This window comes from Polistes dominula, unplaced genomic scaffold, assembly GCF_049000335.1.
Source record: "Polistes dominula isolate Pdom_NZ unplaced genomic scaffold, Pdom_raw_medaka contig_33, whole genome shotgun sequence".
NCBI lineage: Eukaryota > Metazoa > Arthropoda > Insecta > Hymenoptera > Vespidae > Polistes > Polistes dominula.
Genome location: NW_028300998.1, coordinates 5,001 through 27,387, shown reverse-complemented (window position 1 = coordinate 27,387; position 22,387 = coordinate 5,001). Strand labels below are relative to the sequence as shown.

Genomic DNA, 22,387 nt, shown 5'->3' with positions numbered 1-22,387 from the left:
CTTTTTTTGTTTTGTTTTGTAATTTACAATTACACACAAGGAAGAATTCCAATGATATTCTCTATTATAAGTGTTAATACTTGGATACATATGTCGCACTCTGTATACTTCCTGTATGAATTAAGCATTAACTTAATTATTATTACTTTCACTAAGGATGAAAGGAGCTATTTAAATGACATTCATAAGAGAAAACATGCATCGTGCATATTTTACCAAATTCGCAATTCCTACAGTTGTCCGTTCTTTTATATATTCTTTTGAAATTATGCATTATTCGAATTTTTCTTGTTTATTTATTAGTTTTTTTTTTTTTTTTGTTTTTTTTTTTAATTAGTTGTCTCTGCAAAGAAAATATCTAAAGGAAATGGTAGAATTGAAAAGTATTGGAATACTAAGCGAAAGATCGTATGGGAGATAGAAGGAGGTCGCACGCGTATTAGTCCTTACAGAGTTTCGCCTACGGAAATATTGGCATCGAGTCGCTTTCGAAAAGGTTGGGATCGTATTCACAGGTGCCACGCTAGTCTTTCTTTTGTATACCATACTTATGTATTAGCGTAAGTAAGGTATTTTTGGGAAAGTATATTGTATTGAGCAGTAATCGAAAGTAGTCCGCCTTAAAGCGTACATTTGGCAGTTTAAGCGAATCCGAGTTTTTTTTTTTTTTTTCGGAAAAGGTTTCTATGTAAATCCAGTTTGATGGAGGAGAAGTCGATAAACTAACTGCCACCGTGCCGTGCCATGCCGTGCCGTGCCGTGCGTGACCCACGCTGGCTATTTAACGAGAGCAAGCACCGTCACTGGCCGAGATTTCTTTTCCATTCGCTGGACAAGAGACTCCTCCAACCTAGATCACAGTCTTTAACTAACAGTCCAATATTATCTAAATAATCATCATTTTATAATTACTGATAGCCATAATCGTATTTATTTATTTAATTTATTTCTATTTTTGTCGTATCTATCGATATGTAAACCAAAATGCAGCTTGGGTTACTTACTCGAATGCATGCACGCGAGATTGATCTTCGATCCTCCTTCTCTTCGTTTGATTCTACAGGTGGCCATGGCTACTACGGACTTTCGAGTTCTAAACTGGGACGACTTTCATGCAAACTTCTTCCTCTTTTATTTTACCTCGTCTTGTTTGTAAAATTTCATCGTTGCTAAATTTACTGTCAAAAATACGATTTTAATGACAGTATAACTATTATCTATTACTTTTTTTCTTTTAACTTTGTCGACATAATAAAAAGAATCATATCAAATCAAATTAGCTAAAAATAAAGATATATTACATTAATATCAGGTTGCAGAAAAAGAATTCCTCTTTTTGGATTTTTCATTATTTTAACAACTTGACTCAATTATTTCAACAATGTAGTTATTTCGAAAGTAAAGTGTAACGAATTTCGAAAGTGTTACAAATTTCGATCAGTTCGACAGTCGTCTGAAATGCAATAGGGAAAGTTTTCAAGAGACGTTCGCTCTCTTTCCATTATTCTCTATTGTCCTCGAAGAGGAAGCATATACGTATAACAATATAGAACGGAAAAAACGAAAAAAACGAAAAAAACGAAAAAAACGAATGAATATTATCTAATTGTATAACTTACAATTAGATAATAGTTAGTATATAGTGTTGATTAGTGTTACGCGTGCAATTTACGTTGGCAAAGAACTTGACTTCTGTTTAAGAGCACGAAAAAGGCCAACTTTCTCTTTGCATCAATTCGATAATGATTCCGTTATCGAGTAAGTGGGAGTGAAACATCGAAATCGACAAACTTGATACAACAGATATTAAAATGATACGTAGTATTGATAGAAAGGTTAATAGATATTGTAGTATACCATGACTCGCTTTAAAAGTTTCCATCTCATGAGGCCGTCAGCAATCGCGATTTTTTGGTTATCAAACTGCACACAAAAGTAGATACGAATAATTCGAAAGAAGAAAAAAAGACGTGTGCGTTAGACTTTCTCATGGCCCACATTCGTAGTTTGGACTTGACTTGACTTGACTTTCTGTTCGGCAAAACAGATAATTTAGTAAGTAATCTTCTATACTTGGCCCTATGATACACGAAAAAGTGCACTTTTATTTGTTAAAACAAAAACGATGAGTGTTTAGTTAGTAACGAGTTATAATGAAGATTCTACTGTGATTAACATTTCAATAGTATCAAAATATCCAATAGAGTCTGCGTATTTGAAAGAATTCGATTTGATTCGATTTGATTCGATTTGATTCGATTTGAGGTATCCGGGGTAACCTTTCCGCAACGGAAGTGAGACCGCTGGTCGTACTCGCTCATGCCACATCAGACGTGCTATCGTATCATCGTATATAGTATCATCGTATGTGCGTGGAAATATAAATGAAGAAGATTATACGATACGCCGAAGCAAATACACACATGTATGTATTATGGCGCCAGAGAGAAACGACTCCTCCTAACATAAGATTTATTGAAAATATAAACACATAAATACATCTCTTTTTAGGGATACAATTGACAACTTGGAATAAGATAAAGCAGTCACCAGACTTGTCATGATTAACAAACCATGAGCCTATGTAAAAAAAGAAAGTAATTAAAAGTCTCATTTAGGAATAGAAATATTATATTATATAATACAATATACTTGGTATCTGAAGAATTAGAGATCCTTTGAAGCTAATTAAATAATCGATTAATGATAGTTAATGAATTAAAGGACCAAGTAATTTCCGTAATGACGTTTACTTGGGAAAACGGTAACTAGTGACTAGTCACATCGTTCGTGTGTATCCTAACAAACGACGTGGTAGGTCAGGTTCACACGATGAACGTATAAGATTGAGATCTTGAAGCGTCTAGTGACATGATTCTCCTATTATTTTTTCTTTTATACTCATCTCGGTACAATACAATACAAATAAAACAAATAGAAATTTTGGCGTAATCTAATTATTACTTGGCACTTGGAGAGAGAGAGAGAGAGAGAAAGAGAGAAAGAGAAAAAGAGAGATACGTACAGTAATGAGAAGGGCACCTATGATGGCCGAGAGAGACGAGTTTCTCACACGTACTGTTTTTCTTTGCCACTTTGAAAAAGAGGGGAAGCGGAAACGTCTCTGAGCAAACCAGCTAGCAAGTGTCGACTTTCGAGCTGGTTGTTGTTACCTTACCGAGTAATCGGCTTAGAGCTTGGATTCCTTCTTTCCAGCCTGCCCCTGGTTGGTTCATTGCCGCGTAAGCTAGACATTGTTACATCTTGAGACGTTTTTTAGATTTCCCCTCTTTTCAATTTCGAAAAACTTCAACCTCGACGCGCGTTCTTGGTATAATGAAATTATATGTTATTTATGAAAAAAGTAACGCGCGCGCTTAATAGAAATGAATTGAATCATTTGAATGTTATCTAGTGGAAAATCGAAAGTTCTTGAGAGAATAAAATTCATGATTCAATAAGATATATCGTATTTATAGTAAGGTAAGGAAGCCTCGTTCCTCTTCATCTCCTTTCTCCGTTCCGTCGGAGTAGGCCAGCCGACGACGACGCATATTTGACGACGTTGACGGGTGGTTGCTTTCGAAAAGGACAAGAAGAAGACAAGAAAAATGAGCAGGCCAGAAGTGGAGCCAATGTATATCATGATTTTTTTTCTCTCTATTATATCCTCCTCGTAACCGGCTAGCAAAGTAGCGACTTCCTACTTTCTTCTTCTTGAAATTTGACCAATTCAAGAGAGAGTTTTTTTATTTTATTTTTATTTATTAATTCTGTTTGACACTGATATGCAATATGTTAAAAATAAAGAAAAAAGACCAGTGACTCTCCTCTCAATGTACACTTATACTTCCTACAAGAAGAGTGACAATAATGAAGAAGAAGAGGAGGACAGGGAGGAGGACAGAGAGGAGGTACAGAGTAGGAATAGGAGGAGAAAGAGAAGATGAGGCCCCACTATTCGAGTCAGTCAGTCCTCCGCTGGTCATGCTCGCGACCGTTTTGCTTGCGATCGTATTGCTTGCGATCCTTTTGCTCTCGATTTGAAGCAAGTATTTCTAGAACTACTACGAGTGTTCCATCCTATTTTATTGTTTCATTATTTTTTTTACTCGTGTTATTTGTGACTTGTGAATTTCCATTTCATCGACCTATCTATCATTTCAATATATTTCTTAATATATTCAAATTGAACCAACTCTATAGAACACCGAATATTATAATTTCGAATTTAAATCTTGACACGTTAGTGTGAATTGGTATGCGCTTAAACACCAACCGGTACTTTCGACTAATTTACTGTATGAATAAACTGTAATTCTAACTCGTTCGATACCCCGAAGGTAAAGTTCCAAGGGACAAATCATTAATTATGTGTCGTGTGTCCTACGTGAACGTGCTATTTGAATAAGAATCGAGGAAAGAGGGGGAGAAAAAAAGATGGAGATGGAAAATCGTCGATTTCTTAATTAACCTACAAGAGAAAGGGAAGAGAGAGAGAGAGAGAGAGAGAGAGAGAGAAAGAAAGTCTGTGACCACCGGTACCTGTTTTCTTCGATAACGGTAAACATCATCGAGCTCTGGGTAAAGTACCTGCCGGACCACTAGTAACGTCTCTGTAGTAGTATTTGTAAGTGCAAATACAACGAAATTAAATATTCATATTCATATATATTTATATATGAAAGAAATTTTGTTTGACAAACTCGATGAAAAACTTGAAAACAAAAAACAATTGCTGAATGTAATTAATTAGATTAGAAAATAGGTGAGGGGCGTTGTTTTCGCTAAAAGGCTCGTTAATGAAGATTACAGTGAACCGGCGACACGCGTAGCTCTGCTGAATGCAGCTCGAAGAATAACGATGGTCCTTTTAAATACCTCGACGATAGCTTAGCTTCTCCTTAGACTAATTGTAAGAGATTATTAATGTCTTTTCAAATGTTAGTTGTTTATTCGACAACACATTTACGTAATAATCATAATCGAACGCGCTCAATTTTAGATACGTCTAAATGAATATTGTTGTTGTTGTTGAATAATATAGAAATATATAAATTCATTGTAAAGAAATAACTGTTTTATTTACATGCAAAGAAATACAAACTGTTGTTTGATTGAAAATGATAAGCGAATATTGAAACGATGTCTGGCTGCATCTTGCCGAGCGCAAAGATCCTTGCAACCGGCTTGAAGATAATCGCTCGCTCTCACTCCCCTCTTATTTCCCTTTCTCTCTATATCACGTATCTCCTTCCGTTACGTCTCCGTTTCTCATCGAGCTCACCTTTATGCAGCTTTTATGGCACTTAAGTTAGTCTCGGCTTGTTCGTGGAAGAATCTTTCCTTCGCTCGATCAATTTCGCCAAAATATATGAACGTTTAAGAAATTCACATAGTATTATAAATAAAAGAAAAGAGATAAGGATATGATAACCCGATATGATAACCATTGGATAACCAAGGATTTATTCAAAGGAATAAAGTAAGCAATGGAATTCGACGGACTAAGAATAAGACCGGTTTATTAATGATAAGGAAAAAACATTCGAAATAAAAGTGAATTCTGACAAGTTTTTGTAGATTTTGGACATCTATTTGGCATTGTGTGTTGAAAATGTTAGACAACGCTGCAAAGTGGATAAGTAGTGGGAGCTCAGGATTGCTCAAGGCCAAGAGTACTCCAAATATTTCTAATCAAAAGATGTCACCGAGTAACAACAGAGAAGCAAATTTACGATCGAAAAATCTATCTCGGTCGAACGAATCGACTTCGATAAATAATAATTATAAGATAACGTCTCGAATTAATCGTTCAATTTCGAGGACACCTGGTAAAGGTGAGCAGATAACATCACACCGGGTTGTTTCATCAACGAATTGTGATTCATTGAAAACTAGAGAATCGATCTTTAATAAGAATCGTCGAGGGATTTCGGAGAGTCAAAAAAATGATAAAAAAAAGATATTAGTGAAAACAAATTTATCGTCATTCTCTTCCTGTACCATATTGGAAGACAGAAGTCTTCTGAAAAAGGGACTCACTTATGCACCTGCTAAATTACCGAAAAAACCGGAACTTTTGAGGAAGAATCTAGATCGTTCGATCAGTTTGTTCAACGTCCCAAAGGAGATCAGTTGTTCTTTGGTTGTTCGAGAGCCCATCGAGAAGAATAAGAAAGATGAAGGAACAAAAAAGAGACAAAGTATGAATAGATCAATTAGCATGTGGAACGTCCGGTCGAGCTCGAAGATGGAGGCTTGTGGTAGCAATAATCAGTCCAGGAAGAGTATGCCATCGAGTACAACGTTGTGCTTAAAACCAAGCAAAATACCATTATTAACTGCTAGAATATCATCCAGCTTAGGTCGATCTCTCGCCGATCTATCGCAGGTGGATCGTAGCGGAGAGTCGACGCTTTTTCAAATTACGAAAAGGAACGTTGTCGACGTCGAGCATGATCTCGATCGTTCCATCGACGAACGTATTTACGAGAATTGTCGCGAGGCGATTGGTGACAAAATTTTACCCAACGAACAATCTTCTTTTCATTCCATCATCGGCAGTAATTTGGAAGAGCGAGCGGCTCGTTTGATGGCTCAACTGGACGATGACGAAAATGCCGACCAAAATGCCGACCAAAATGCCGACCAAAATGCCGACCAAAATGCCGACCAAAATGCCAACCAAAATGCCAACCAAATTGTCGATAAACCAACGACCAGAAAAGAACAAATCAAAGAAACAATTGATTCTGTCGATTCTGTCGATTCTGTCGATTTTGTCGATTTTGTCGATTTTGTCGGTTCTGTCGATTCTGTCAATGATATCGTGAAAAACAACGAAAAGTCCCATTTAAGAAATAACGATATGATGAAGTTATCCGAGAATAATGAAAAGAAAATGGAAGAAACAAGGATCGATAAAGAAAACTCGGGAAATATAAAAGAACTCAGATGTAATTGGGAACGACAGGCAAGAGAAGAAATTCAAATAAAAAAAGAAGAAACGAAAAAGATCGAAATTTCGAGTGATTCTCCGGATAGTAAAAGAAAGCTTCTTGGCAAGAGAACGAAAGAGATTGAGCAATTGGTTAATTTTTTTAACTGTAAAAACGCTGAATCTACATCAAGAAGCGAAAACTTGCGAGATTCATGGATCAAATCGAAAAACAACTTTGTACCGCCGGGTTATTCCTCGATAGAATCGAGCCTGAAAAAAAAAACGAAAGAATCAAAGAGTGCTGTTAGCGAATACAACGGTTACGTCTCCGATGGTAATTGTTCAGAAGACAGTGGACATATAAGCAACGAGAATGACGTTGAGTGGAAAGATGGTGGTCAGAGTGAACAAATTCGGAATAGCTTGGAGATCACTCCTAACGAAGCAAATCGCACAATACAAGTATTTGATTCTTCTGCAGATACTGTACGTAGATTCGTTCTTTCGGAAAACAAGGAAGTAGTTATGGTTAGCAGAAATAGTAGTCCTTTGGCGTCCAGCATCAAAGCTAGTAGTAGCATTGATAGTTGCAGAGAACATATGCCTGAAGCCATTAGTGGATACGAAATGTCCAGAGATTCTTGGAAAACTCCCAGATCTACATATTCGACTGAGTCCATCGTTTCGAGACAACAGGTCTGTCGTCAGGTTATTATCATTGTGTACTCGGTAACGCTCGCTAATAACCTCGAACAATTCAAATTAGATCAATTTAAAACGTATAAACTCGATGTGATCGCCTATGATGATCGCGTTGCAGCAGCGCGAGTCTAAGTATATTTTTATCTTTCTTATTTTATTTATCTTTTACTTTTACGAGTCACTTGGAAAAATTCTTTTCTTGGCAAATTCCCTACGTATGTATAAATTATTTAGAAACCCTGACAACGAGATGATTATAATTGAATGTGTTAATATTTATTAAATTATCGTCAAAGCAAGTCTCACTCTTGTTTTATTTTTTTTATTTATTACAGATATTCTTCAGATCTGGGACTTTAGAAAGATTAGAAGCTCAGAGAGACGATAAGCTCACGGGACATATAATTCTCCTTCAAGCTCGATGCAGAGGATACCTTGCTCGTAGAAAACTTAACACATTGAAGGTAATGAGCGATTCCTAATCTTCTTCTTATTAGTAATCTAACCTGGTGGTAACCTTCCCTGGTATGATGTTAGTAAATACTCTTTAGATGATAATACTTCAACAAAATATTATATATACGTATTTAATGTTCAGTGATTTGTCATTTACATAATAAGATAAAATAATCAAATGTTACTATTTTTCTACAGCTGCAAGACCTCGCGGTGAGATGTATTCAAAGGAATGTAAGGAAGCTGATGTCTGTGAGAGAATGGCCATGGTGGAGATTATACGTGAAAGTCGCACCTCTCTTAAATGTTCATCGGACCGAGGACCAACTAAAGGCGAGAACGGTAAGAAAAAATTCTAATCATATTGTATGTGAGTAAGCTTATTCTTTCAAACATCTGCCTTAAGTAATAGTAATAATAAAGTCTTAAACCAATATGTAATTATATAAATATTAATCTAATTAATTTAGTATATGTTTTGTTTTTATATCATCAATAGGAAGAATTGGAGGTTCTTCGGGCGAAAGTCGAAAGACTGGAACAGGAACGGAATCATTTAAAACACGATAACGATAAACTCGAGGCAAAGGTGAGTAAGATTTCTCAAGTTTTACCTAGATAAATTATTCATCGTACTATTGTCAGAAGTATATTCGAAAATTCCATGATTGTTATTATAGGTTTACTTCATATTTTCACTTTCACCACTCCTTGACTAATCTCAAGCGTTTGTTAATGAAGATGTTAGCGGTTTCGAAGTAATAACCTTTCTTTCATACTGCAGGTTTAGCTTAGTTAGTGAAAACTGGCTGCGTATCGTATAATTAGGTTAATTGTACGCTCCGCGATGCGTGCTACTATAATATATATATATATATATATATATATATATATATATATATATAACGAGGTTCACCAATGAACGGATCGGTTATGACCCACATAAATCTAAATGTCGGAAACTGAATTTTATATTAATCTTTATTTAAACCTTATAAAATATTATAAGTATATGTAAGTTCTTTGATTACAAAAAACGCAGAAAATTTGAACACAGGATACTTTGTTTAAATACAAATTAGAAAGGTTTGGTACGTGTGTTTCATGTACGCATTGTATTAAACGCCTACACTCGAAGTTACCAAATTTCTATAATGTTGCCAGAAAATAGAGATAGAGATTTCTTAGAGATATCTAAGAGAAGACGAAACGATCCGTACAAAATCGTATTGTCAGGCCTATTAATATATAATACAAGCAACCTCCTAAGATTGCTGGTAATGTGATTATTATTTGATCAATGAATTTGAATAAATGAATTTCATAAGTTTCTTTTTTTTGTTTCAAGTAAACCTTTATATAATAGGGAGTGAAGAGTATGTTTAGCAGTTGTAAGACTTATTGTTAACGTTAAACGCGAATCGCCTCGAACACTATCGACGTTCAGATTCTTTTCTCACGAATCCCCGAAGAGAAGTTGGCGAATAGCCAGAAATTCGGTTCGCTCACGTTTTCATCATCATCTTCTTCTTCTTCGTCTTCTTCTTCGTCTTCTTCTTCGTCTTCTTCTTCTTCTTCTTCTTCTTCTTTCTTGCTCGTTAGTTTGCTCTTTCACTTAGAATAACTCAGAGGTGACCACCGCCTCCCCGGACGTCGCGTACGTCGACTGACCCAGGAAGAGGCCAGTCGCACCGTGACGCTATCTCGATACGGGCGTTGTAGTATCGTTGGACGTTACGCAATTCGCTGAACGAGATGCGACTCTACGACACGTAATCATCGAACGAACGAGCAACATTTTTTTTTAGCTAAAACAATATGCAAAAACGGAAACGACAAGCTTTATTCTAATCCCTTTACAACGGTCAACTAATTTGGAAAAAGAAGAGCTTGTCAGAATATCATCGTCATGCTGTCGGTACCATCGTCAACATTTTCAGAGAGCATAACACCAAAAAATAACAATTTACTCGAATCTAATAATGATGGATTATTGGAAGACAAGAAAGATGACTCGATAGAGTCAAGACATATGATAAATTATTCGAGTTCCAGTAAGAGTCTTGGAAATTTAACAAGAAGGCCTCCATTACCATCAATCGTTAATTACACGAAAAGACCAAATAGTAGATTACAACAAGGTAGTAGTAGTTTAAACTCAACTACGAGAAGTCCATCACCCTCTAATAGTAGCCTTTCATCTAGTCTATCATATCACGCTAGATCGGCCACCAGATCGGCCACCAGATCGGCCACAAGATCGCCATCGTTAGCTTCTTCCAGAGCTTACTCCTCACGTTTAGACTCATCAAAGTCACTTTCTCTAGCACCCCGTCGAACGTTTCCACGTGAAAGTAGTGCGGTTTGTTTGGTCAGCGAGGATGTTGCCTTGAAAGAGCAAGCACCTGTCGTCTTTGATGCTAGTCTTAATTTTGTTCTGAGTTGTGATAAGCAACGAGTCAGACAATCATTTAGACCTATGGCTTCTCACCTTGAACCTGCTACAGCTTCTTCCTATCTTTCTAACAGAATATCGCAATTTCTTAAAAGAACTGATCATATTATGGACGAATGGCGAAGTCTTGGTCATAAAGAGGACTTGGATGAAAATTGTGCATCTGTCTCTAATAATCTACGAGACACTTCGAGATCGTTCATGGGAAGAAGTCAGAGCGCTACTAATATTATGATCAAAGGTTATCAATACTTTAGTAGATCCACTAGCAGGACTAAAAATCTTTCTTCCAGACAAAGTCTTTCTAGGGCTTCGGAAGATAGAACACTATCAGATGGTCCTGGGAATGAGGTATTTTGGAATAGTCCAATTTCATTGTTACAAACAAAAGCCTCTTGAATTTCATTTATAATTAGGAATTGCAATCATTTATAAGTCATCATTCTTTGCGATTATATCAATTATTTATCTGTTCAATTATCAGATCTATCTGTTGATTTATTTTGAACGAATGCATTTTTGTATATTACCATTATTTCTTTTGATTTGCAGCTTAGTGAAATGACGGCTGATTTTGCGGAAGAACATTCGACATCCACGTTAGCAGCCGAAAGAATCGACGCCGAAACATCGGAACGTTTGAGATTGGAACGAGAACTTCAGGATGTTACCGAAGCTAATAAGAATCTTCAGCAGACTACCGAAAGACTTGAAATGGAATTATTGTATGCAAGAGCAGCTGATTTAAACGGTGTTGCTTCGGATGGGGAAGATGTCGAAGATGGTGGTGTCTATAGACAACGCTACGAACATGCTGTCCGTGAACTCGAATTTACTAAAAGAAAAATGGCTCAACAGCACGAGGACGATCTAGAACAATTGGTTGGTTTGAAGAAGCAATTGGAGAAAAAGGTACGTTTTCGCATCTTTCACAATTTGTACCTATCTTATCCTACGATCCTTTTTAACTTGTACTTTCAGCTGGCCGATGCCTATGAAGAAGTTGAAGAACAACGTCAGGTTGTAGGTCAATGGAAACGTCGAGTTCAAAAGTTAAACGGCGAAATGCATGATCTAAGATTGCTCTTGGAAGAGCAAACAGCTAGAAACAACCTTTTGGAGAAGAAACAACGCAAGTAAGTTCTAGCTTGTTTTATATTTTAACCAAGTATTCTGATCAATATGAAAACGCGCGATCCCACTACTGAATTATTAATGTTCCACTTTTCATAAATAATTATTCTAATAGTTTGGCAATAGCAATGAATATGGGTCGCATATCGTGACGATTATAATTAGTAACAGCAATTTGATCCCAGTTACAAGACCGGAATTCTTGAAGAGCTTGTAAATTGTCCCGAATCTACTTAGTAGTAGAATTTTCTCGAACTCGAAAAGCTGAGAAAAAGTGAGAAAAGTGAGAAACGAGAACTTGCTTATCTGGGTTTTTCTCGCTGGATGCGCTTCTTCGTTCTCTGTCTGGCGCGACTACTATTGGGAGGTGGCTCACTCTATTCTCATTTCTTCCGTAGCAACAAGTGTTTCTGGCTTAACGCCAGACCACCAGATATCCTTGCCAAACTTTTACATCGTATGGCTATACGTGTAGCTATAAATCGCAATGGGTTTATCATCAAAATAGTCAGATATACATTGATTACCCTACATTCTACAAACTTATTCTACAAACGAAAATATTCTCTTTGTCTTTAACATGCAGAATTTCAAGAAATTCTGTTCTTATCTTTTAGATTTGATTCGGAAACGCAAAATTTGATGAACGATCTTAGACAAGAAAAAGCTCAACGAGAGAGATTGGCGAGAGAAAAAGAAATCGCAATTGCTGAGAAATTTACGATAGAGCAAAACTTGAGTGTGAGTATTGTGTCAACTGTCTAAGTACGTACTGATGTATAAAATAAAAATGTATAAATAAATTTATTCGATTTTCATTATTTTTGAAGGACGCAAAATTAGAAATCGAATTGAAAGAAGAACGACTTCGTACCTTAAGTCAAGAATTGGAAGAATTAACGTTTGGTGGTAAAACAGAAGAAGAGGTTGCTCAATTAAAGAAAGCGAAGCACGAGTTAGAAAAACGGTCAAAGGATCAAGAGGAAGAATTAGATGATTTGGCTGGACAAGTACAACTGCTTGAACAGGCAAAATTGAGACTTGAAATGAGTATAGAACAACAACGTAAAGAGATGCGGAAAGAAATGCAACAACGTGACGAAGAATTGGAAGATGTACGTGGGAACGCGCTTAAAAAGGTAAAGGCTTTGGAATCTCAGTTGGAGAACGAGCATGAGGAGCGAACGATACTTCTTCGCGAGAAACACGAATTGGAACGACGATTGGTAGCCATAGAAGAACAGGATAGGGCCGATCGTGCTGCGGACGCCGAAACGACACAAAGGTTATTATTCATTATTTTATATTATTGTATTAATTATTACTATATACAATATATTTCAATATATTTCAATAAATTTCAATAAAATACGCAATTACATTCGTTCTTTCTTATTTGTAAAGATTAAAAAGAGACTTAAAGAGAACAAGAGCATTACTTAGAGATGCCCAAACAATGCTGGAAAGATCGAAAGGGGATTCGACTGGTAAAGCAGCTTTAAGACAATTAAAGAACCAATTGGAAGATGCTGAATGTGCCAGAGCAGCGGCTGCCAAAGCTAAACAAGCCTTAGAACAGGAGTTGAACGAAACGCAAGCTACTTTGGAGGAAGCTACTAGACAGCGTTCCGAAGCCGAGGATCGTGCTAATGCTGCTAATCGCGAACGATCGGAGCTTCTCTCTCAACTCGAAGAAAATGAGGAAGAACTCGCTGAAGTATTCTGAAGATTAAAAATTAAAATTAATAGAAAATTATTTAAATATTCATTCATATGTGATTATATTTATTTATTTATATATTTCTTTTCTTTTCTTTTTTCAAGGTATTAAAAAAGTATCGAGCTGCTGTTCAACAAGTTTCCATGGAGCAGGCACAATTGCAAGAAGCTCAAGTACAGATAGCAGCTCTAGAAGCAGAAAAGTCATCGTTGAAAGATCAGCTATCAGAATTGAGTCAACGATTGGAATCCGTAGAACAACTAGGTGATCCAACTGCAAATAGTCTTGCTACGAGACGATTAGAGTTTCGCACTAAAGAACTGGAAAGTAAATTAGAGCTTGAACAAACAACGAGAGCTCGTTTAGAGGTTATTATTTTGAATCATCTAAATAATTGATTGATAAATTGAATTCTAAATTAAATTTTTTGTATTTATTTTCAATTATTTTTTCGTAGACTCAAATAGCACGACTCAAGGAGAGCGTTGAAAAGCTTCAAACAGAAACGGCTTTGCTGAGAACAAAAGAACAAACGGCACAGGATACAACAAGAAGATTGCAAAGATCGTTGCGAGACGCTCGTGAAGAAGCAAACTCTGCTTTAGCTCGCGAGCAAGAAGCGACGCGTGCTAGACGAGAGCTAGAAAAATCTCTAGAAGCTGCTGAAGCTGAAACTAAACTCGCTCGGGATGATCTGAGATTAGCACTTCAAAGAATAGACGATTTACAGAGTGCTATACAGGGTGAACTCGACTTAGATTGTAGTGAAGAAGCGACCAGTGAAAACAGCGACAGGTTGGATTTAATCGACAAAAATACTAAGCCCGTCTTTACATTTTAATACATTACGTACATATATATATATACCTATATTTTATTCGGACGAGCGATTTTTAAATGTTCCCAATGTTTCATATTATGTGCGTATTATACGCGTAAACTGAATTATCTTTTCAATTACTTTCAATTATTTTCTATTACCAACAAACATTTTCTTTCGTTCTTTTCATGATTGTAATACCACACATTACGAATTACGAATTACGAATTACGAATTACGAATTACGAATTACGAATTACGAATTACATTTACGAGTTAACAAATTTTCAAACATAACAATCCATACATCTTGTATAAATGTAGTAGATGTTCGTTGTATTTTTTTTTCTTATATCAATTTCTTTTCCAGCGATTGATCCAGAGCAACCTCGGACCTAGAGTCCGAAAGAGATGAAGTAGAAATCGTCGAAAGAAAAGAAGCATCATCATCTAATAATGAGACAGCGATCGAAGAAAATTGTCCTAACACAAGTTTTTAGATATACGAACGAAGATTAATTGTGAATAAAATGAATTCAAGTACAGCGTTGTGGATGGAAAAATAAAAAAAAAAAATGAAATATCAAAGAAAGGAAACTATGCTGACATATGTGACTAAAAAGAAGTCGATTGAAAAATATCGAAAAGTATCTAAAGTATTATTTTCGTCGTAATAACAAATGATCGAAAGGGAATCAAAATGAAGCCAAGCATTCTCTCGTAGAAATGCTGAATCGCTTTATATAATATAAAATTAAGATACAAAGAGAGAAAAGAAAATATGTATCGTTAACAATTTTGAGATGCGACAAAAAAGTAGTTTTAAGCGAACAAGATACAACAATTTTCACTATTTCTCTCGCAGCTTATCCAACAACGATAGCAGCGAGTAGGTGCTAAACTATTAAAAATGTGTATGATACCTATAATGCTTCAAAGTCGTGGTTAAATGTGTATTATTTTCTTATTTTCATTCAATTCATCTTCTAATTTTATTTCTTATTTCTTCTTGTTCGCGCATAATTGGTGCTACTTTGCCCAACTATAGTCTTCTATATGAACGAATGGTATCGTTCTTTCAGTCTTCCAAGAGAAATTTAATAACTTTTTATTTCTGAAATTTTCAATACTATTGTCAGATGGCGATATGCATGGAATTTTGAAGAATATATCAAAAAAGGCATCTTTTTAATTAGAGAATAATGTTCACACGTCAGAAAGCCTTACTTCTATTAGAAAATAAATGCATACGTATATTGTACGTACATACAAACAGACACAGAGACACACACATTATATATACTCTTATCACATACTTTTCGCATGAATGCAAGTTTGCAAATCTCGATCACATTTTTACCGTTTTTTGTTTGTATAGAAAGACAAAAAGAACAAAAAGCCACGACTCAAGTCAGTTCTTTGATTTCATGTAAGAACTCTCGTGTAACTTATTGCTTTGTAAAATGCAAATCTCTTATTTAATTATATCAATGTCTATCATTCATTTCATTCATTTGTTAACCTGTTTGCCAAATTTTTTTACTAAAAGAACAAATATTTATGAATCTTCAAAATATATCTTACCAATATTTTCAATATTTTTTTACATTATATAAGATTATTATATATGCAAAATATATTTATATTCTATTTATATTCTGCATAGATAGATAGATAGATATTTATATTGTAAGTATATATGTATTTTTTCTCTATTTAAAGTATTGCGTACTTTTTATTTTCTTTCTTATTACTTTTCTTTTTAAAGTGAAAATTGTTTTTTACGGTTCATTATTGAAATATGTTTCAATGAATCCTTAAAATGGCGCTTCAATTACACGAATCGGAAACGTTCCTATAACGTGTTAATGGCAGTCCGAAATCATATAAAGATGGTGTTACAATGACGCAAGAATCAATTAAAAAGCACTGATGCAATCATTCTTTTACAAGATCTAATATTAATATATAATAATTAACTTTTCCTGTAAATATACATACAGTGAGTGTCTCTCATAATCAACCGTTATACTTACTAAATTTTTACATAAAATCTATTGTTATAGTGTGTTTAAAATGAAGCAAAATTACACAAGTAAATACTAAATATAAGTAATTTTACAGTATTATATGTTATTTACTGAATTTAACTTGAAAGCTACATTAAAGAAAGGTGAATTAAACAAACCAAGATCTCCTGAACATAGACGTTGACTGTTAATAGATGTCACTATGAACATACAAAATAATACAATACCCTCGTAGGGTAGGGTATTTCTGAAAAGTTCGTAGGGTAGAAGTTGATATCTGTTTCATACAACAGATTAGGTAAACTGAAAGTGTCTACTTATTACTATCAAGATTGATAAGAAGAATCCAACAACACTGCAACTATGAAAGATTTTTAAATGCACTATTCTTATTATACTTACATTGGGAAGAAATCATATGCAGTTATATTCTATCAGAAGATTAGCAGAAGGAATGCATCCTAGTTATCACAAATTAGTAAAACAAATGGCTGATACATTATATTATGAAACTCTGTTCTTGTACAAAATTTTTTACCAAGTTTTCTAAACGATAATGGAAAATATTATTTTTCATCGACTGCCAAGAAAAATTTATGTATTTATATAAATTAATATCTTCTTTGCAAAGAATTCCATGTGAATTATTATGAGAATAGAATGCAGCTGCTCCGACTACAAATAATCTAGACAATAATTTGTTTAGAGGCAAATATAATAAATTTCTTAAAAGAAGAGGTAAATATTATAATACTATTAAAATACACTTACATTTACCATATAAAAATTGATTTAGGTTGCATTTACTTTTTTAATCAATTAATAAAAACATATTGTGGGGTAATCTATATTTAATTACCGACTGGTAAAATGTGTATCGCCATCTAGGGGTACAAGTTATTATTTCATTGAACTGACTAGTAAAATGATGCTGCCATCTAGCGGAAGTAAATGTTACTATGTCTTACCGACTAGTAGAATATGTTTCGCCATCTAGACAAAAGACAAAACATCACTAGGATAAAATCAAGATGGCTACCTGTCAATGTACTTTGAATACCGTAAATACCGGCTATGTGCAATGTAAAGTATTTAATTTAAAAAATCCTTAGAGTGATGCAATAATCAAGCGAGGAATATTTTTTATTTATAATAATTCGTTTCAAATTCTTTCTTTAGTGATCGCCAATTCTGGATGATAATAGTTAAATTGGATGTATTGCTGTGGGACAGTGTTATGTCATAACCTAAGAAAAATAATTTTCTTTATTAAATCCGAGAATATAGATGAATTCAAGATGATCTCTTAATCAAATTATTTTAACCAATACTAGTAAGTAAAGTATATATTTTTTTTATACAAAATTCTTCTAATTATTAAAATATATGGATTATTTTGTCTTGTAACTTTATGCATTATCTAAACATTTTCTCCCTTTTCCAACTTATTTTGGTATTTATATAAACTACTTTTTTAAATATTTTTAGATCAGCATGCAGATCTATATTTTTAATTCCAATCCAAGAACGTTATACCCAAAAGAAGAGGAGTCCGTTACACCATTGGATCAATGGATATATATTTCATTTTCTTACGGCTAACGATTAGAAGATTTGTATTGATTATGTCATCCGAACAAGAGTTTTATTCTATAATATATGGTAAATAGAATGTAGGTGCACTAACAAAGAATAATCAAGAGAAGAATTTGTCAAAAGGTAAGCATTGCAATCTTGCATTTGTAAAAAACAAACCTATATCAAACTGATTGATAAACTGATTCATTTAACAGGATAGGTAAATAATTTGACTAGAAATGCCTACTCATTATTATCAAGATTGATAAGAAGAATCCAACAATACTGCAACTAACATTATTATATTAAACACTTATATGTCTATTTTGCACCCCACAATAATACACATGCACATACACAAAAAAGGATTTCTTGTATAAACTGTTGTGCTGCGACTTATCATCGTCGACTGTATCAACATATAATTTTATATAAATGAACGGGGTGATTAATTAGAACAAAGAAAATGTAAAATCAGGAAGGAATTTGCCTCGACTGTGTCTTTTATGTTAGATCATCATCATCATCAGCAGCAGCATCATCATTAATATATACTCTATATATACACATACATATTTCAATTCTCTTGCGTAACCATAAGAGTATAATCTCATGGAAAATTAATTATTATATAACAAAATATTTCGATGCATGTACAATTATATGTAGTAGTAGTAATTCATGTTACAGTAGTCGACTTTTATTAACTGGACAACAAAAAAAGTGACATATTTATGAATTATTTTTAAAAGATTACATAAACACACTTGCAAAATAAATATTGTTTCAGATAATAAAAGTATTATTATTATTATTATAATTAATTTTGTGGTTACGGATTAATGATAAAAAAACATTTCTTATTATTTGAATTTTCGCGGGCAACACATTGCTGAGGAAAAAATCAAGATGGCTGCCGTGTCGTGTACTACCACGTGCACTATTAAATATTTAATTAAAGAAATGCAATAGTGATGCAATCATAATCAAAAAAATAATATTTTGTATTTAGAATAATTCTTTTCATATTCTCTTCTCTTTTTAGTGATTAGTGATTGCCAATTCTGGATGAAAATAGTTACAAATGGGATGTATTGGTGTGTGTGGTACAATAGTATTACGTCATAACCAAAGGAAAATAATTTTCTTTATTAAATCCGAGTATATATAGATGAATTCAGGATGTTCTCATTATATCAATTTATTTTAACAAATATTAGTTACTACTAAGGTACATCTATATGTATTTTGTTATACGAAATTTTACTAATTATTAAAATATATGTGTGGATTAGTTTGTCTCTTAACTTTATGCATTATCTAAACATTTCTGTCCCTTTTCTTAGCAAAACAACTTTACATGCAATTCCATCACACCAACTTTCCACGCACACCAATGACACCATTCAAAAGGAGAGAATCCACACGATCATGAGGGTTTTTCTTTAACCATCACTTCAACTTTCCACGCAATCCTATGACTCCATCCATAACCAAATATCCCATACAGTCATGAGGGATTTTTTTAACCATCACTTCAATTCTGCACGCAATTCCAGTTTAATGCACTCTGTGTTCTTATCATACTTGCACTGCGAGAAAATAATATATGTATATAGTGTAATATTTTATCAAAAGAATACGAGAAGAAATGTATATCTTAGTTATCATCACAAGATATATGGATAACACACGTGGCAAATACATTATTTTATTTCCGACATTCAATTCATGTCAAAATTTTTTATCAAGTTTTATGTACATACGATAATAGAAGATATTACTTTTTTTCCATTGGCTGATAAGAAAAATTGATGTATTTGTTAAAAAATAACTTGTTTTGCAAGGTATTTCATTTCATTACTATTATTATGGAAAAAGAATATGCAGATGCTATTATTAAAAACTTATCTAGACAAAAATATGTAAAGAGGTAAATATTATAATACTATTCAAATACATTTATTTTGTTATCATATAGTATAAATGATTAGGATTTTATTAACTTTTTAATCAATTAATAAAAATGTTTATTAGGAAATTAGTATTTTATCACCGACTGGTAAAGAGAATATGTATCGCCATCTAGCAGCGGTACTAGCTATTACTTCATTGTACCGACTGGTAAAATTATGCTGTTATCATCAAATGATGGAAATATTTAATTCACTTACCGACAAGTACAATATGTTTCTTCATCTAGACGAAAGAAAATACATCGCGCTTGGACACAATCAAGATGGCCACCTGCCATTGTATACTGCCACGTGCAATAAAGTTAAGTATTTAATTACAAAAAATTCAATAGTGATGCTTTAATTAAGTGAATAATATTGTTTTTATTTACAATAATAATTCAGTGTTCATATACTATTCTTTTTTTTAGTGATTAGTGCTCGGCAATTCAGCTTAAGAAGAAAACCATTGGACTTGATGTGTGATATCTTGTGAAGAAGAAAAAACCATTGGACTTGATGTGTGATATCTTGTGAAGAAAAAAAAACCATTGGACTTGACGTTTGATATTTCCTTAATAAGAAATCCATTTAACTTGATGTTAGATATCTGCTTAAGAAGAAAACCATTGGATTTGTGTTTGTGATCTACAAAAGAAAACCACTGTACTTACTATTATTATTAGTATTATTATGTTAACTTAAGAAGAATATCATTGTACTTACTATTATTATGTAAATGTAAAAAGAATATTATTGCACTGTACAGGTGGACAGGTCGACAGGAAAAGTATACCATTGCACTTTAAAGGTTACTTGTCGACTTACAAAGTATACCATTGCACACTTTAGGTTACTTTGGATTACCACGTTTTGTGTCAAATTTTATTTCTTTTTTATCACCTATCCTATCATCCAAGCCATTTAATTTTCCTTTAATAAAATCAACCATTACATGTAAGTATTAATTATTGTAAATGTTACAAGTTAAGAAACTTATATTTTTTTTTTGGTCGTATAAGGTATTTTTTTTTTATTTATAATGCATGAACATTTTAATAGAAATATTTTATTAGACAATTGAATTCATTATTAACATATATACATTTTAGCAGATAAAAGAAATATTTTTGAAATAGAAAGTTTAAAATACCATTGAATTTGAAGTTATGTTAACTGAAATAGAAAATCATTGCAGTTGTGGTTATGTCACTGTTTATACTTGCACTAGAAGCAAACCATATATAGAGTAGTAATATTTTATGATAAGAATATTAGATAGAAAAAATGTTTCCTAGTTATCACAAATTAAGAAAAGGAATGGTTAATTACATTCTAATGTTTGCAGTTCTTACTATATGTACTAAATTTATTAATGTAGACTTATTTTATTAGGAATAGACTAAGAGCATAAAAATGTATATATTTGAATGAATTCATTTGTGTTTTTTTTTGTAGAAATACCATCATGTATTTTATAATGGAAATAGGATGTTGTTTAAAGAAGTAAGTATTATAATATTGTTTAATATACATTTATTTTTGTCATATAAAACGTGAATTTATATAATGTAATTAATTTTTGTATAAGTTTACATAAATTTTTACTTTAGTTACCGACTGGTAGAGAGAATATGTATCGCCATCTAGACGACGAAAGAAAACATCTCTAGGACAAATTCAAGATGGCTACCTGCTGTCACATTGTGCTTTTGTGTAAAGTATTGTGTAGTAAAGTGTAAAGTATTTAATTAACAAAATTTCTTACAGTGATGCAATCATAATTAAGTGAATAATATTGTTTTTATTTATAATAATTCTTTTCTTATTCTCTTCTCTTTTTTTGCAGTGATCACCAAATCACCTTAAGAAGAAACCCATTGGACTTGATGTTTGATATCTTGTGAAGAAAAAAAAACCATTGGACTTGACGTTTGATATTTCCTTAATAAGAAATCCATTTAACTTGATGTTAGATATCTGCTTAAGAAGAAAACCATTGGATTTGTGTTTGTGATCTACAAAAGAAAACCATTGTACTTACTATTATTATTAGTATTATTATGTTAACTTAAGAAGAATATCATTGTACTTACTATTATTATGTAAATGTAAAAAGAATATTATTGCACTGTACAGGTGGACAGGTCGACAGGAAAAGTATACCATTGCACTTTAAAGAAGGTTACTTGTCGACTTACAAAGTATACCATTGCACACTTGAGGTTACTTTGGATTACCACGTTTCGTGTCAAATTTTATTTCTTTTTTGTCACCTATCCTATCATCCAAGCCATTGAAATTTTCCTTTAATGAAATCAACCATTATATGTCATTATTAATATTTGTAAAATTTAATTATGAAACAAATTTATGTGTTTTTTGTCGTATAAGGAATTTTTTTTTAATGCATGAACATTTTAATAGAGAATTGAATTTATTATAAACACAAACCTTTTAGAATATTAAATAATTATGTAATAACCACGTGAGTTGTACATATAATGAACGGAACGTGTTAATTTAATAACCATTGCACTAAAGGTTATGTAAAAAGTTAAATAGAAAACCATTGCACTTGAGAGAGAGGTTAT

General features: G+C 33.2%; 1 protein-coding gene and 4 long non-coding RNA genes across 10 annotated transcripts in view; 2 read left to right on the top strand and 3 right to left on the bottom strand.

Annotated features, from left to right (window-relative positions):
- Nucleotides 1-15,717, top strand: part of LOC107064497 (Myosin heavy chain-like) — a 34,098-nt gene extending 18,381 nt beyond the window's left edge. For all 5 annotated transcript variants that reach the window (XM_015317217.2, XM_089173417.1, XM_089173416.1 and 2 more), the window contains 11 exons: nucleotides 7,981-8,109; nucleotides 8,300-8,443; nucleotides 8,601-8,690; nucleotides 11,109-11,468; nucleotides 11,538-11,692; nucleotides 12,308-12,431; nucleotides 12,521-12,975; nucleotides 13,095-13,407; nucleotides 13,515-13,778; nucleotides 13,868-14,205; nucleotides 14,601-15,717. In XM_015317217.2, the coding sequence (XP_015172703.2) occupies nucleotides 7,981-8,109; nucleotides 8,300-8,443; nucleotides 8,601-8,690; nucleotides 11,109-11,468; nucleotides 11,538-11,692; nucleotides 12,308-12,431; nucleotides 12,521-12,975; nucleotides 13,095-13,407; nucleotides 13,515-13,778; nucleotides 13,868-14,205; nucleotides 14,601-14,607 (2,379 nt within the window). In that variant the 3' untranslated portion in view covers nucleotides 14,608-15,717. The remainder of the gene's footprint in view (nucleotides 1-7,980; nucleotides 8,110-8,299; nucleotides 8,444-8,600; nucleotides 8,691-11,108; nucleotides 11,469-11,537; nucleotides 11,693-12,307; nucleotides 12,432-12,520; nucleotides 12,976-13,094; nucleotides 13,408-13,514; nucleotides 13,779-13,867; nucleotides 14,206-14,600) is intronic.
- LOC149032187 (uncharacterized) lies at nucleotides 530-17,339 on the bottom strand. The gene is made up of 2 exons (XR_016176873.1): nucleotides 16,663-17,339; nucleotides 530-1,178 (listed from the first exon to the last, which is right to left on the bottom strand). It is a non-coding gene; the product is annotated as an uncharacterized LOC149032187 (long non-coding RNA).
- A 3,001-nt stretch (nucleotides 17,340-20,340) lies between these two features.
- LOC149032186 (uncharacterized) lies at nucleotides 20,341-21,241 on the bottom strand. Its single transcript, XR_016176870.1, has 2 exons — nucleotides 20,520-21,241; nucleotides 20,341-20,441 (listed from the first exon to the last, which is right to left on the bottom strand). It is a non-coding gene; the product is annotated as an uncharacterized LOC149032186 (long non-coding RNA).
- Nucleotides 21,242-21,305: 64 nt separating this feature from the next.
- LOC149032185 (uncharacterized) lies at nucleotides 21,306-21,929 on the top strand. The gene is made up of 2 exons (XR_016176871.1): nucleotides 21,306-21,509; nucleotides 21,643-21,929. It is a non-coding gene; the product is annotated as an uncharacterized LOC149032185 (long non-coding RNA).
- Nucleotides 21,526-22,387, bottom strand: LOC149032184 (uncharacterized). Of its 2 annotated transcripts, XR_016176869.1 has the most exons (3): nucleotides 22,248-22,387; nucleotides 21,890-22,100; nucleotides 21,526-21,811 (listed from the first exon to the last, which is right to left on the bottom strand). It is a non-coding gene; the product is annotated as an uncharacterized LOC149032184 (long non-coding RNA). The 2 variants fall into 2 exon arrangements; XR_016176868.1 differs by having other exon boundaries at nucleotides 21,526-22,100.